The 16,483-nt window shown below is 35.6% G+C and overlaps 1 protein-coding gene across 14 annotated transcripts in view; it reads left to right on the plus strand.

Annotated features, from left to right (window-relative positions):
- The window catches only part of FIP1L1 (factor interacting with PAPOLA and CPSF1), a 65,006-nt gene that overhangs the window by 8,721 nt on the left and 39,802 nt on the right, over window positions 1-16,483 (plus strand). For 5 of the 14 annotated variants that reach the window (XM_070791434.1, XM_019962761.2, XM_019962759.2 and 2 more), the window contains 4 exons: window positions 2,014-2,078; window positions 2,745-2,852; window positions 3,289-3,419; window positions 10,784-10,893. In XM_070791434.1, coding sequence (XP_070647535.1) covers window positions 2,014-2,078; window positions 2,745-2,852; window positions 3,289-3,419; window positions 10,784-10,893 — 414 coding nt within the window. Of the gene's footprint in view, window positions 1-2,013; window positions 2,079-2,741; window positions 2,853-3,288; window positions 3,420-3,709; window positions 3,779-10,783; window positions 10,894-16,483 lie in introns of all 14 variants that reach the window. The other 9 variants (XM_019962753.2, XM_019962764.2, XM_019962756.2 and 6 more) reach the window with 3 other exon arrangements.

Here is a 16,483-nt window from a genome sequence, read left to right on the forward strand (position 1 = left end):
CTTGTTTATCAAAAGTAGTGAGGAAGACAGACGTGAGCAAACACTTTCTAGCTAAGCAGTGTAAGTGCTTAGCTAGAAACATGTACAGTGATTTAAAAATTTTGAGAGGACGGTTGCTAAAAGTCTACGTGTGTTGAAGAGAAAATTCTAGAGGAGGTAGTATTTGAATTTGTTTCAGTAATTCTTGAGACAGAAGGAAATGGACTGATGGTTTTTGGCAGAGGAAGCTACTTAGATACAGTGGAAGCATGACTTAGAGGAACCAGAATGCTGGAGAATAAGGTAGATGAGGAAGGTTGCTTCTTTAAACCACAGAAGAGGGAAGTTAGTACATTTTTGCCATGTAATCATGGTAAAGGTTATTAGGTCGGTCACATTTGAAATAAAACTCCAGCAGATGTAGTTGAGATGTGCTAGACAGAAATTATTTAGTAGATTTGAAGTAATCATCTACATGGGGTGATAAAACTAAGCCAGCATCAGTAATATAGTGATAGATGAAATAATTTGATATATATGAGTAAAGAATAAATGGAAATAACGTGGGTAATGGTTGGTTATAGATGGAAAGGGAGATAAAGGACTCATTGACCTGGAGATTTCTAGATTAGTTCATTGTGTACATAGCAGTGTATTACCATATACGGGTAAGTTGGGAGGAGCGGGTTAAAATAAAATTTCTTGGTATATTTAATTTGAAGTTCCTTTAGACAGCCAGGTACATAGGATCTAGCCCCTAGAGAAGCCTGACATCTCATGGTGGCGGGGTAGCTATTGATTGGTGTCAGATTTACTTGAATACAGTTTTCCAGACAGCTAAGCCTTTTTACTCACAATGAATGCAAAGGCTCGGTGGCATTAAAAAAGAAAAGTAACATTTTAAAAGGCACAGTGGGGAAGGGAAAGTAGCTGGGTGGAAAGTAAAGAACTTCATGTAATGAACTATGGTAAGCCATAAATACTGTTTTGATTTATCCTTTAGCAGTTCTGTAAGAGGACCATTTGGAGACAGTCCTTGGTTTTTGTACTTTGACTTTCAAATAGCTGGGACTTTTGTATATCTTATATAGATACCTCAGAGTGCTTTTGCTGTGCTGAACTTGATTGTTGAAATGTAAGTATTAAGAGGTAGGAACCATATTTGTCCAGTTCCTCTTTCTCTCTGCTTAGCTTAGAACTATATGTGATACATTGTTGGTACTCAAGCATTTATTGTTGTGTCCGACACTTTCGACCCCATTGACTCCTCTGTCAGGTTTCCCTGTCCATGGGATTTCCCAAGCAAGAATACTGGAAGGGGTTGCCATTTCTTTATGCAGGGAATCTTCCCGACCCAGGAGTGGAACCCATGGCTCCTGCTGCTCTCCTGCGTTGCAGGCAGGTTCTTTACTGTTAAGCCATGGGCAGAAGTATTTATTAGATGAATTAATTAGTCAGTGAGATGATAAAACCTTCAAGTTGGTAATGATGGTCCTCCTTGATAGTAACAGTTTTGTTTGGGCTACCTTATATTTCTTACATTTATAGCAGTGGAGCTTTATACAAATATTTGAGTATTTTATTGAATATAGCCTTACTTTTTTTTAGGCAGAATAACCTAGGTGTCACAATTAACACATTGGAGACAAAAGATGAACATTATTAGGCAGGCAAGAAGCAGTGAGTTTTTGCAAGTCCAAATGAATGAGTAGGAGATGAGGAAGTAAAAACTAGGCATGTAAACTATTCTTTCCTTTCCAGCCAAATTTCTGATTAGTTTGTAATAGTGGAATATTGAATTATTTACAGGTAGGTTTTTAAGATGGAAAATTAATCATACTTTTAAATAAAATTGTTTTTATCTTTTATTAAGCAAGTGACAGACTTTTAAAATTTAAAACATTTTCTAAAATGTTTGAGTTTAGTGTCTGTCTATCCAGTTAATATGTGGTTATATAATTTATATGTACATACTGAATATTTTGCTGTTTTCATTTCAGCATTTCACGATAATTTTTATTATTTTGCTTTTAGGAGTTACGGTACAGCACCTGTAAATCTTAACATCAAGACAGGAGGAAGAGTTTATGGAACTGCTGGTAAATTTATATTTGTACTTGCATCAGTAGGAAAATAGGGCATATATCTGAATAAGTCATGAATAGATGTTAGTTATTACAGCTCAGTTAAAAAGAACCGTTTTGACCATATATAGTGGGCACTTGGAGAAGGCAATGGCACCCCACTCCAGTACTCTTGCCTGGAAAATCCCATGGATGGAGGAGCCTGGTAGGCTGCAGTCCATGGGGTCGCACAGAGTTGGACATGACTGAAGTGACTTAGCCGCAGCAGCAGTGGGCACTTTCCTGTAAATGGCTGACTAATAAATACTTCAGGCTGTGTGAGTCACATAGGGGTCCTGTCATGTGTATGTTTTTGTTGTTGTTTGTTTGTTCTACAGCTTTTTTAAAGGGTAGAAATCTTTCTTAGCTCACAGAATGTATGAAGATAATGATTTAAAACAGGGAAGTTTCTTGGTACAGGAATCCCTTATTATAAACAAGAAGTCTCTAATCTCTGTTTTATAACTACACCATAAACTTTGACCTCACTTTTTATTTGTGGAAACGTTACTACTTAGTGTGAAATCTTGCCAGAATTAGTGCTAGCATTAGCAGTAGTAAAAAGGTGTCATTGTTTTCTGTTTGTCTGTGGTATCTCTCACTAATATGGTTCCTTTACCGTTTTGTAATTTTCTAAAGTAGGAACGAAAGTCAAAGGAGTAGATCTTGATGCACCTGGAAGCATTAATGGAGTTCCACTCTTGGAGGTAGATTTGGATTCTTTTGAAGATAAACCATGGCGTAAACCTGGTAAGATTATTGTGGATTATATCAGTTTAAAAAAATTTTTAGTATAAATAATCATTAGCAAAGTTTTTTTCAGCATCAGTATGAACAATCATTAGAAAAGTTTTTTCAGTATAGAATATTATTTTTTAAATGTAATTTTTATTGTCTTAAGCACACAAGTAATAATGACTTATATTATTAAATCTTACAGGTGACCTAGCATTATATAAAAGTAGACTCATTGTTTTTATTATAATGCCAATTCTAGAGGAAATCATTTTGGTCAAAACTTTGTATAGTTCTGTTGCTTTATGGTGTTAATTGGGAGAATTGGTAAAATTAGAAGAGGTGATAAGACTTAATAGAACTCTATATTTTTACAGTTTATTATATTTTATGTACTACATAAAAATAGAATTGAAATCATTTGTACACTGAAAGTGTGTTTTATCTTCAGGTGCTGATCTTTCTGATTATTTTAATTACGGGTTTAATGAAGACACCTGGAAGGCTTACTGTGAAAAACAGAAGAGGATACGAATGGGGCTTGAAGTTATACCAGTTACCTCTACTACAAATAAAATTACGGTAATTAGTAAATATTCCAAAATACCCCAGCCTTTTCTACTGTCCCAATTTTATTCCCTAAATACATCAGTTTTTCCCTATAAAGGTGGTTAAATGCTATATGATAGTTTAAAAATTCCATTTTACTGTGTTTGTTTTTTTCCCCTCCTTCCCTTCCAGAGTTTCATATTAATGATTATCTGATGTTTTTAGTTTCATGTTGCAGACTAGCCACAGCTGGTTTGTCTTTATGTGGCCTGTCAATTAAAAATTATGTGGTATCTTAATGGGGAATATGTTATTTAACTTAGGCCGAAGACTGTACTATGGAAGTTACACCAGGTGCAGAGATCCAAGATGGCAGATTCAATCTTTTTAAGGTGAATTTTAGTAAATTATCCTTGGTTGCTCTCATTTTTTGTTCTTGAGTCTGCTCCCATACCACTACTCGAGGGACAAGATTAAAATGGAAATAGCTACCTTTTTTCCAAATCTTCAGCTTCCTGGTGACTTACAAATTTGCTGATTGTTGTTTTATCTCCACTTTTGCAAGCATGTGAATTATAGCCTATTATACTAACAAATGCAAAGTAAAACTATTCTTGCTATATGTTGTGATTTTATTTTGAGTCAAGTGTATGTTTGTTTGTAGGATATAAAAGTTCATGCCAACAGGCTAAGCACTCATTGTAGATCCTGCTGTAATTTTTATCAGAATTGGAGACTTATTTTTCCTGATTTTCTGTTAAAAAATGGTAAGGTAGATGGCATACCCTGTATTATCTGTGTGACACTGAAATCATTGATGTGATGTCTCTTACAGTTTAAGGTGTCTCAAGAATCTTAGGTATTCTTTGAGAGTCGCCAAGAAAGACTCAACAAAATTAGGATAAAGTCATTGATTTTTTAAATGAATATTTAAAAGGAGCATGTTAGTGAGGAACTTGTAGGTTGATACCACTTGGGTATCAGGTCTGACTTTTTGCTTCTCTATTCCATATGATCATTCCAAAGAATAATAATATATTTTCATACTTGTGTGATACACAACATCCCACAAACTTTCTCAAAACCTGATTATAAACTCTTCTTCCTTTATCTTAAGTCTTAATTCTTGATTCTTGTGTGGAGTGACACTGGGATGTCAGTGACTGGGAGTGATTTTTAGTTGGAGCTATACACTCAGGGAATTTTTATAGTCAGGAACTTTTCTGTGTCCCTTTTGGGGCTTATAGCCCTGTCCTCCAAAATACTGCCTTATGCAATGCATGTGCTATATCCGCAGATGTAGCCGCTCTGCTGGACACAGTTCTGTATAGAGAATTTAATTTTAATTTACATCCTACTTTGGGTAAGTATTTGGTTCTTGTTCTGCTGTAAATATTTTGAAAGTGTTTGATGTCTCTCTTATTTTAAATGGTCATCAAGTTATTTTTGATGATACCTACTTATTTAGACATTGAATATACTGTCTTTTACAATTGGAATGAATAGTTAGAGAAGTTATCTTGATGAGGAAATAGTTTGTTGGCAATGGTGCTTTTCATTTTCTTCCGACAGAAATGAGAACTGCCTTTTTAAACTTCCAGTTTTTGTATATTTTGTGTTTTCTTGCAGTAAACTTCTAAAAGCAAAGAATAAGAAGAAACTGCTAGGGTCTGGTCTTTTATTGAAGATAGCCATAGTGAATAAGTTATACATACAATCTATCAAAAAATTATTTTGAAGTTTCTTTTGATCATGTGAGAGGAGATTGATTGTTCCATTCTGATTTACTTCTGAAGGAATAAGGACTTGAATTTGATAGCTGTAGTCAAATTATTTAAGAAATCAGCCTTATTGAATCAGAGAGTTAGTTCTTTTTGGAGAATAGAAGACATGGCTTTGTAGGGTGTAGTTTAATTTTAGAAAGCCTAGAAACCAGGAAGATGAGTTGGAGGAATTACTGCCTGTTCGTGATTAGGACAGTGAGTTACAAGTAATACTGTTTTGGTGGCAGTGTATGGTGTAGCTGAATAAAGTCCAAGCTCTTGTCCACTTCTCTACCATTTGGAACTGTAATTATTAGGATTGGTGAGAAGGAGATAGAAGGAAAAAAACTCGCCCAACTTTATTAATATATCTGAATGCCTTCATTGTGCCCAGCCCTGTGCTACAGTAAAACAGTCTTTGTGTTCAGGGAGCTCATGATCTGAGTGATGTGTACATACAAACTGATAACCATATTGTATTGTGAAAGTCTTATATTCGTATATTAACAAAATACAGTAAGGAGTTCAGAGGGGAGAGTGGGTTATCCTACATTGCAGAGTCTAGAAGGATTCAAATGGGATGTGATGAAAAATGAATTAAGTTTGCATTACTAGGAGAGAGGAGAGTGGAGAAGATTGTAGGCAGAGAAAACAATGTGAACAAAACCAGATAGTGTGAAAGAAGTGTTGAGAATCGATGAAAGATAGAGGAGAGAAGCCTGGAAATGGTAGAAATGATGTGAAAGACTAATGTGCAAGTACCCTACAGATGTATGGATAGGTAATAGGAAGCCATTTGAAAATTCTTGGGTATAAGAATAGCATAAGCAAATCTGGTTTTCAGAAAAAACAGTTGGTAACCAGGGTGGGCCACAGAGTATAAAGGGTGGGAATGTGAGTCAGAGTCCAGATAGGAAACTGTTGGAGTACTATGGGCACAAAATGATCAAGGACTCAGACTGATACTGGGGAATGGACAGAAGAACAGGTTTTTTAAGTTATTTTTATATCTAATACAAAGATTTTTTTTTATCCTTAGTTATCTGAGGGACAGCCAATCAGCATCTTTAAAATAACTTTTAAAGTTTTTATTAAGTTAAATTTTCAAACATACTAACAAGTAGATTTGTTGTTTTTGTTTGGTCACTAAGTCTGTAGACTCTCTGGGACTCTCTGGAGTGGGTTACCATTTCACTGCACAAATGAACCAGCATGTGTTTATTATAGTGTCTCAAGTGATTTATTAATGTTTTAACATTCTTAAAGTCTTTTTGTACACTTCAGTATAAAGTCAATTGAGTATGAAAACAATTGTACAATTATATAACTGAGAGTGAAGGCAAGAAAGAAGTGACTAGTAAGAATGGTTGATATGTATAAGAAAAATTGACCACAGCCTTCTCTCAAAATATTAAAGTTTGTGTGTGCACACCTGCATAGGTTTCCCACCCGCCCTGCCCCCAGCTCTGTGGAAGCATTTATGAGCTTTGTCACCATTGTGAATTTCTTAAGATGTGTCGGTCTGTTATCCATTGTACCAAGCATTTATTTGTACCTTCTTAATCTGGAAGTATAAATCTTCATTTCTGGGGTATTTTCTTGTTGTTTTTTTTTTTTTTTAACTTTGTCTTCATGTGCCTTTTGGACCTCTTATTCAAAAATTGGATCTCCTTATGCTGATTCCTTTTTCTTTTCCTATCTCTTTGTTTTCCATTATCTGGAGATTTCTTCGGCTTCAGAGTTCTTCTATTCACTTTTTTATTTCTACTGTTACGTTTTTGAATATATAAGAAGGCTTTTCTTCAGTATTTAACTGTAGTATCGAGTCTTTTCTTTAAAAAAAATTTTCAAAAAGATTTATTTTTATTTTTGACCTGTGGTTGAAACATCTTTGTTGTTGCGTGTGGGCTTTCTTTAGTTGCAGCGAGCGGGGGCTGCTCTTCCAGTAGTGCGGTGGCTTCTTTTGTTGCAGAGCACAGGCTCTAGGCTCATGGGCTTAATAACTCAGTGGCATGTGGGATCTTCTCAGACCAGGGATGAAACCGGTTTCCCTTGCATTGCAAGGCGGATTCTCAACCCCTGAACCACTAGGGATGCCCCTAGCATCCTATTCTTATTCATGTAGTGATGCAGTGTTTTTTTCTCCCTCTGTCTCTCAAAATATCTTAATATTAATGGTAGATTGATTGATAGGCTTTCTTTTTGTGCATAGTCTATTTTCTCCAAGTTGATCTTTTAAGTTTGTTGTTTTTGTCTTTTGCCTTTGACTTCTCAAATATTTGTTGATCCCTGGCCATTATTAATTCATGAGAGTGTGGGCCACTGAAAAGACAATTCAGAGGTCTGTGCATATGGGTAGAACCTGCTGATTGTATACTTGACTGTGGTTAAGCATTTTTCAGTCTCTGATGGTCAGTATCTTTATCTTTTTGCTTTTTTGGGTTTTTGTTTTTGAAATCTGAGTTTTCAGAGAAGACATTAGTCTCCTGTCTGAGGGCTTATGTTTATACTTGACTGGTTGAAATGTTTTGGGAGCTAGAGTTAGTTCCTGAATCTTTGCAGGTCTTGCTGTGAAAATCAATGTCTTTTTCTTTCTCATTGCTGACTTAGGATTCAGATTCTTTGGTTTGCTCAGTTACTTTTTTTTCATCTGCTTTCAAAGTCCTGACTTTTGTTGTCTTTGCAATATTTTTGTTCTTGTGAGTTGAAACAAAATTGTAATAATTTATTTGGTTTTCTACTTTTCTTTTTTCACCTTAACCTAAGCTGTTTTCCTAGGTTAATAAAGTTTTTTGATAAATAACACTTTATAAATAGTTGCATAGTCCTTTATTTGGGTGTTTCACAATTTATTTTTAGATATTATTTTGAAATATTAAGCTTGTAAATAATGCTATAAAGGACAGTTGAAGGAAATTTTACAAAATAAGTTTTGGCATAATTTGATAATTTGAGTAAATAGCTTCTTAAGGTTATAGACTATAGTCAACTTTTCTTTGAATACATAAAATCTGACCATTTTTTAAATAAAATCAGTCACAATGTCTTAGAGTTATTTCTTTTTTTATATAGTCTTTTCTTAAAATATTAGATCATGTGGAAAAAGTAATCTCATTATGTTCTGACTAAACAAGTTTAGAGTCTATTAATGCTGAATGCAACATTTGAAGATTAGGTGATAGTGCTATTGCAACTTGATTAGGAGGGTTGCTAAAATGGTGAAGATTTTCAGAATTGTTTGAGTATATTATGAAGAAATTAACAAGAAAAGAAAACTAAGTTAGGAAACAGCAATTTTTACATGTTTAAAAATGTACCATGCCTTCCTGTTACCTTCTCTCACTCTTTCCCGTATTATAAATACTCTAATTTTTACTCTCTTCCCACCACCCCTACTTCTTTCCAACCCTTCTCCCTTCCTCCTTCCCAGTTTTTTTTTTTCCCTCCTTCCCAATTTTTAATTGAGCATTGTCTGTGCGAGGAAGTTTCTTAGGTTCGAGTGAAAAGGGGAAATCTATTTATAGACATAGATTTTGTGGTCTTAGAGATTATCTGACTTAATGGGAAAGATAACTAGAAAATCATGGCAAAAATTATGTTGTTACAAACTCCAAGTGGGCTTCCCTTAGTGACATTTAAGCTGAGTCCTAAAGCCAGTCAAATAGCAAATATATTTGAGCACTAACTGCATGCCAGGCAATATGTTTAGGCTCTTAGGATATAGTCTTGAACTGGATGACATCCATGTTTTCCAAGATCCTGTGTTATAGTGGCAGCAGGCAGACAGTAAACATAAATAAGAGGACTTTAGATAATGATACTAGTGAGAAATTCTATGAAGAAAATACAAAATAGTAATGTGATAGAGATGACATGATGGAGACTGGGATTGGCCATTTCAAGGAAATATTTAAACAGTACTTGAATGATTACAAGGAGGTTGTCATGATGATCTTATAAAGCAAAAAGACCATCTAGTGCAGAAGCAACATTAAGGAGGAACTTACCTGTTAAAAAGAACAAGAAAAAAAGGCCATTGTGATTGGTGTTGTCAAAATAAGTTGGGGAGATAGGCAGGGTCCATACCAAAGATTGCTTTGACTGTGTACAGAGGATGGGTTTTAGAGAGGTAAGATCAAAGGAAAGAGTCCAGGTAATGTAGCAGAACAGTTGAGATATGGTGATGGGTTTGACCTGAATTTTAGTAGTGAACATAATGATAAGTGGTTGAATTTAGTATATATTGTCAAGGTAAAGTTGATATTGGATGTGCATATGTATTGGGTAATTGCTAAGGTTTTGTTTTTCTTTTTGTTTTTACTAAGCAACTCGGTAGATGATGGTGCCATTTACTCATAGGAGGAAGACTTGGAAAGAATCAGATTGGCGGATAGAGGGAAGTCAGTAGCTTTGTTTTGTCCATATGAGTTTGAGATGCTTGTTAGACATGGTAAGAAGCTAGGTGCTCAGGAGTGCTCTTGAGACCTTAGTGTCATTTTTGAGTATTCTTCACATCCCCAGGATGTGTTCTCATAGGATCTTTTTATCCCAGTTATTTTTTTCATAACAGTTACATTGCTCTGATGATTTGTGTGTCCATATTTTCCCACAGTATGGGATTTTGTTGTATTTCTCTCTGTGGTCCCAGCTTCTGGTACATGGTAGATACTTAATAAATGTTTGACGAGTAAATCATGTTTATTTTCCCTGTCACTACATTCTGAATTTTACCTGTCACATGTCTATCAAATCTATTTCTGTCTTTCTATCTTCATTGTCTAGGTGCTGATCTTCATCATCTCTTATATAATTAGGATTTAGCATTAATATTTTATTTGAAAATGAGTTCCACATAATGTTTATTTGAGAGATAGATGGTTTCTGGACTTGAATCAGTGGTTTGAATATAGCAGAGTCAAGGTGTCTTGAGTTCTCTTGGCCTTTGCCTCATGGGGAGGGAGAGTGATGCTGAATTTAGACTGAACAGGGGTAGTAGAATTTAAATAGGGCCTAAGAAAGTAGAGATGTTTTTAAGTATAGGTCAGCTTGAACTTTAAATTTAATAAATTAATGATGATTTTAAGATAGGAAGATGAGTATGAAAGCAAAAGAGCATAAAGATTTTCACCAATCTAAAGGAGTATGATTGCACCATACTCAAGGATCTGATAGGAGCACAAAGGATGGGCAACTATGGGAGAGATTATGGAGTTAAGTAGATTACTGGTTTATAACTGAATGTAAAGAGTAAGAAGAAAGATTAAGGAAGCAGATGACTGACTTCAAGCTTCTAAGTGTACTGAATTCTTCAAGGCCTTTCATGAACTCTGAAACATGGAGTATTAAACAAGTATCTGGATGTATTTATAGTGAGTGATCTGAGGGAGTTTATGAAAGTCCTTAAGAGTTACAGTTTATTAGACTTTAAGTGACATTAATTTGAACTTTTTAGTAGTTGGAAACATTTTGATCCCACGATCCATGTTTGGTGCCTTCCACTTAATGCTATTCTAAAATAGGTTTAATTTATTATATATTTGGCAACAAAACATTCTTCATAAATTTGAAATAAAATATCTTTATGGTATTTTCTTTCCGGTTTCATTAAACAAGCTAATAACCCTTTTTTTTAAGGTACAGCAGGGAAGAACTGGAAATGCAGAGAAGGAAACAGTGCTTCCGTCTACAAAAGCGGAGTTTACTTCTCCTCCTTCTTTGTTCAAGACTGGACTCCCACCAAGCAGGTTAGTAAGACACTGATGATTTAGTTTATTGAAGACATTGGTTTCTTCACCTTGAGTGCTATGTCAAGTATGAAATCTCTGAATGATACATCAAAAAACTGGAACCTTCTATTTGGTTTTTAGTATAAAACGAATTCTTTGTGAGAATAATGGAAGGGAGTATTGAATATTTGAGAGGAGAGGAGATGATATGAAATAGTTATTTAGAGTGTGTATGAGTAAACTAGGGAAAAGGAGTAGGGTTGCTAGGCAGTTACCTGGAGGGAAATGTGGGGTCAAGTGAGGGCTTCCCCCCCCGCCCGCCCCCCAGATGGGAGAAATCACAGCACTTTTATATGCTGATAGGAATGAGTTAGAAGATTGAAAAATTGGTGACACGGGAAGAGAGACTGTACATTCCAAACTGTTCTTCAGGTTGATGGCCATAAGTTGAAATGAGACCAGTCAACTTGTTTGGGTGTGTTCCCCTTGCCATTGTCAGGTGTTCATGTGTTCATGAAGAGTAGCTGGAGTTGGATTTAGCAGGAGTTGAAGTTTTACCAGACATGTATGACAAAGGGATATAGAGAGGGCAAGGAGGGTGAGAGTGTGCTTAAGAGCATGATTATAATGATGAACCATGGCTCCAAGGAGTGATAAAGGGACACTGGTGGATATGACACAGTGCAAAGGATGTAAAAAAATGACTGGAAGAGTTAGCTGACTCATCACTACTGCTGAAAAGAATGGACAACTACCACCACAGCTTGTAGAAACAAACCCAACATGTCAGTACTGGCACTTTGAAATACAGAGAACAGTATTCATTGCTCATTAGAAAAATTTGTTTTCAGGATTCATCTTCACTTGATCAAAAGGATACTTTTCAGCCACTGTGAAGTATTCCTCTAAATATTTGTTTCTTATTCTTATATATGTACAAAGTGTATCTGTTTTATTCTCTGTACTTAGGGAAATTAGATGTTTTTGAAAGTAAGCTTGTACTGACTTTAGGGAGAAGACAGTGAATGTCTTTTAAGTCATAATAGACACTGCATAGCAAGTATTTAGCAGTAATGAGGTGTACTACTGATGTAGTCACTATTTTTTTTTTTAATCTTAGATTATTTTATTAACGTATAGGTGACTGATAGAATGTTTACATAGAAATTATTTTTTAATGGTTCTTTGTACTTGATCAGTAGAAATGTTGGATTTCTGACTTTATGTACTGCCCAGCAAATTGACATAATTAAATAAAATGTTAATATTGAACATATCAGAATGTTTTGCTTAGTTTTAAAAGTTTTCATATGGAACAGGAAACAGAATATTACCATTACTACCAGAAGCCCCTGTTGTGCCCCCTCATTTATTGTTTTCATTTTTTAGTATTGACAAAAATTTAGACTTATGAAGAGGTGCAGGAAAAGTATTATACACAGTTCACTCAGATTCACTAATTATTAACTTTTTGCCATGTTTGCTTTATAATTTCTCAGAAATATTTTTTCCTGAACCATTTGAATGCTAATTATAGACATTGTGCCCTTTTTCCTTGACTACTTCAATGTATATTCCTAAGAACAAGGACATTGTGTTCCATAATTACAGAGAACAGTTATCAAAGCCAGAACATCTAATAATGAATCAGTACTTTAGTATATAACCAGTAAATTTTGCTGATTATTATATTTCAATAATATCTGATAATTCTTTTCTTTCCTCCTGGGTTTAGGGTTCGGTCTAATATTATTCATTACAATTAATTCTTTTGTCTCTATTCTTCTTTGATCTAGGACGGTATGAGCATTCTTTGGGTTTGTTGACATTAACTCTTGGAAGAGTTCTATCTGGTTATTTTGTAAATCATCCTTCAATCTGGTTTTGTCTGATATTTCTGTATTATTAGGTTTAGGTTTTGCTTTTTGGACAGGACTACTACCTAGGTAATGAATGCTGTATTCTCATTGAGTTAGTCTATAGGGCGTCATGTCAGTTTGTCTCATTATTAGTGATGATAACTTAATTACTTAGTTGTGGTGGTGTCCTTTGGGTTTCTGCAAAGTTATTGTATAAATAAGTAATTTGAGGAGACTGCATCAATATTCTGTCTTTGGACTTTCCCAAGAATTTCAATGTTCAGTTATGATTTTTATTTAATCAGTTAATACTTCAAAATGGTTATCGTCTGTTATTCCTCTTATATTTTAGTTGGCATTCTACTTTAAAAATGGGTTTTCCCACCTCCCTCACTTATTTATTATTGGATGCAGTTTTTATTTTATATGCTTAAGAGAGTATGTGTGACATTAATATGGCTTATTAGTTTGTGTGGATACCACACACACACTGTAATTCATACTGATTCTCAAATTATTCCAAATTTAGTCTGTGGGAACTTCTTTAAACCGGCTCCTATGACCTTTTGACATGTGCCTACCATCTCTTTTTTTGATGATTTCTATATTTTCTAAGCTGAGCGCCGAAGAATTGATGCTTTTGAACTGTGGTGTTGGAGAAGACTCTTGAGAGTCCCTTGGACTGCAAGGAGATCCAACCAGTCCATTCTAAAGGAGATCAGTCCTGGGTGTTCTTTGGAAGGACTGATGCTAAAGCTGAAACTCCAATACTTTGGCCACCTCGTGTGAAGAGTTGACTCATTGGAAAAGTCTCTGATGGGAGGGATTAGGGGCAGGAGGAGAAGGGGATGACAGAGGATGAGATGGCTGGATGGCATCACCAACTCGATGAACGTGAGTTTGAGTGAACTCTGAGAGTTGGTGATGGACAAGGAGGCCTGGTGTGCTGCAGTTCATGGGGTCGCAAAGAGTCAGACACAACTGAGCTACTGAACTGAACTGATATTTTCTGGTACTCCTAGATGTTTTAGTCTTGTCTTATACTTTCCCTGCCCCTTCCATAGAAGCAACCAAATCTTGAAGGGATCCCGATGCTTTTTAGTTGGAAATGGTAGTTAGAAACCACAATCTTGGCACTACTTATCTCATTGCTTTTGAGGTGTTTTAGTCTTTCTAGTCCTTTTCATCCAGAGAAGGCAATGGCACCCCACTCCAGTACTCTTGCCTGGAAAATCCCAGGGACGGAGGAGCCTGGTGGGCTGCCGTCTATGGGGTCGCACAGAGTCGGACAAGACTGAAGCGACTTAGGAGCAGCAGCAGCAGCAGCAGTCTTATTCAGCACTCAGAGCTAGGAAAAATTAAGCAGTTTTGATATGAAATTGCCATATGTACATTATTTTTATAAAATTTTAGTCACACAGTCATGTTTCATTTACTTCCAGTTTGAAACCACAGATTCTACTCCTCTTCCCTTATTTCATATTGCATCTTCTTATTAATCATTTAAAAGATAATTTGATCCATTGTTTGTTGCTGTTCAGTATTAGCGTTTTTTCTCCACACTTACTAATTTTTTTCTACATGTTCAGAACATTTAACATAGTTCCACAGGCAAGACCATCTAAAAGTATACTTAAATTAGTTACTCTTTGCAGTTTTTTTCATTTCTGTCAATAAAAAGTTTCATTTCATATAGTTCTTTTTGTACTTCCTGTTTTTTTAATATAAATAAGCAGATGTATAAATACAAATATATATTTTTCCTGTTGCTTTAAAAGAGTATCTTATTAATTTTTTAAAGGGTCAGCAAGAATGAAGTAGTTAAACACACAAGATAAAATTAGCTTTCTTTAGAATTTTACTTTGAACAACTATAATTATTTTTCAAAAAACTCTGGGTGCTTTTCACTACCTGAAATAAAATTTAGCCCTCTGAGTCAGTCTTTGTTGTTGTTCAGTCACTAAGTTGTGGCTGGCACTTTGCACCCCCATGGACTGCAGTGCACCAGACTTTCCTGTCCTTCACTATCTCCTGGAGTTTGCTCAAACTCATGTCCATTGAGTCAGTGATGCCATCCAACTATCTCATCCTCTGTCATCACCTTCTCCTCCTGCCCTCAATTTTTCCCAGCATCAGAGTCTTTGCCAATAAGTCAGCTCTTTGCATCAGGTGGCCAGAGTATTGGAGCTTCAGCATCAGTCCTTCCAATGAATATTCAGGACTGATTTCCTTTAGGATTGACTGGTTTGGTTTCCTTGCAATCCAAGGAACTCTCAAAAGAGTCTTCCCAGTACCACAATTTGAAAGTATCAATTATTCAGCATTCAGCTTTCTTTATAGTCTGACTCTCACATCGGTACATGACTACTGGAAAAACCACAGCTTTGGCTATACAGACCTATGTTGGCAAAGTGATGTCTCTGCTTTTTAATACACTTTCTAGGTTTGTCATAGCTTTCCTTCCAAGGAGCAAGTGTTTTTGAATTTCATGGCTGCAGTCACCATCTGCAATGATTCTGGAGCCCAGGAAAATAAAATCTATTACTGTTTGCACTTTTTCACCTTATATTTGCCATGAAGTGATGACACCAGATGCCATGCTCTTAGTTTTTTGAATGTTGAGTTTTAAGCCAGCTTTCACTGTTTTACCCTCATCAAGAGGCTCTTTAGTTCCTCTTCGCTTTCTGCCGTTAGGATGGTATCATCTGCATGGCTGAGGTTGTTGATATTTCTCTGGACAGTCTTGATTCCAGCTTGTGATTCATCCAGCCCAGCATTTTGTATGATGTGCTCTGTATGGAACAGGGTGACAACATACAGCTTTGATGTACTCCTTTCCCAATTTTGAACTAGTCCATTCTTCTCTGTCCAGTTCTAACTGTAGCTTCTTGTCCTGCATAGAGCTTCCTCAGGGGACAGGTAAGGTGGTCTGGAATTCCCATCTTTTAGAATTTTCCACAGTTTATTGTGATCCATACAGACAACGACTGTAGTGTAGTCAGTGAAGCAGAAGTAGATGTGTTTTTGGAATTCCCTTGCTTTCCCTATGATTCAACAGATTTTGGCAATTTGGCCTCTGGTACCTCTGTCTTTTTTAAACACAGCTTGTACTACTGGAAGTTCTCTGTTCTTATACTGCTGAAGCCTAACTTGAAGGATATTGCACATTACCTTGCTGGCATATGAAATGAGTGCAGTTGTTTGAACATTCTTTGGCATTGCCCCTCTTTGGATTGGAATGAAAATTGACCTTTTTAGTCTTTAGGACCTTTATAAAATTGGACACCACTGAATCTTTTCAATCTTTATTTCCAACTACAGTGCATAAACCCGCCTTTCTTTTAGGTAGGTCAACCAGGTGTCTTTGGAAATATTATCTCCCTATTGTTTCTATGCTTCTCATATCCATTCTCCCTAGAATTTTGGTTTGTGTTCAAAATCTTAAATTTACAAAGCATACAACCTTGGATGGATATTGTAAACTCTTGAGTCTGTAAAACGGGAATAATAATTTCTAGACTAAGGGATGTAATGAGAAGCAAGTATGTTAGGGTATGAAAGTACATTGCCAACACTCATCAATCTAAGCAATTATACTTTGTTTGATGAGTAATACAAACTAAGAACCTTCCTAATTTATCATTTGAAGTTTTAAACAAGGTGATAGTATATGGGGGTGTATCTTGTGTGTCTTTATTGTTAAAGAATTTAAAGCTTTTTTCCTGGGCAACTTGATGCTGTATTAGTG

This window comes from Bos indicus, chromosome 6 (genome assembly GCF_029378745.1).
Source record: "Bos indicus isolate NIAB-ARS_2022 breed Sahiwal x Tharparkar chromosome 6, NIAB-ARS_B.indTharparkar_mat_pri_1.0, whole genome shotgun sequence".
Taxonomy (NCBI): Eukaryota; Metazoa; Chordata; class Mammalia; order Artiodactyla; family Bovidae; genus Bos; species Bos indicus.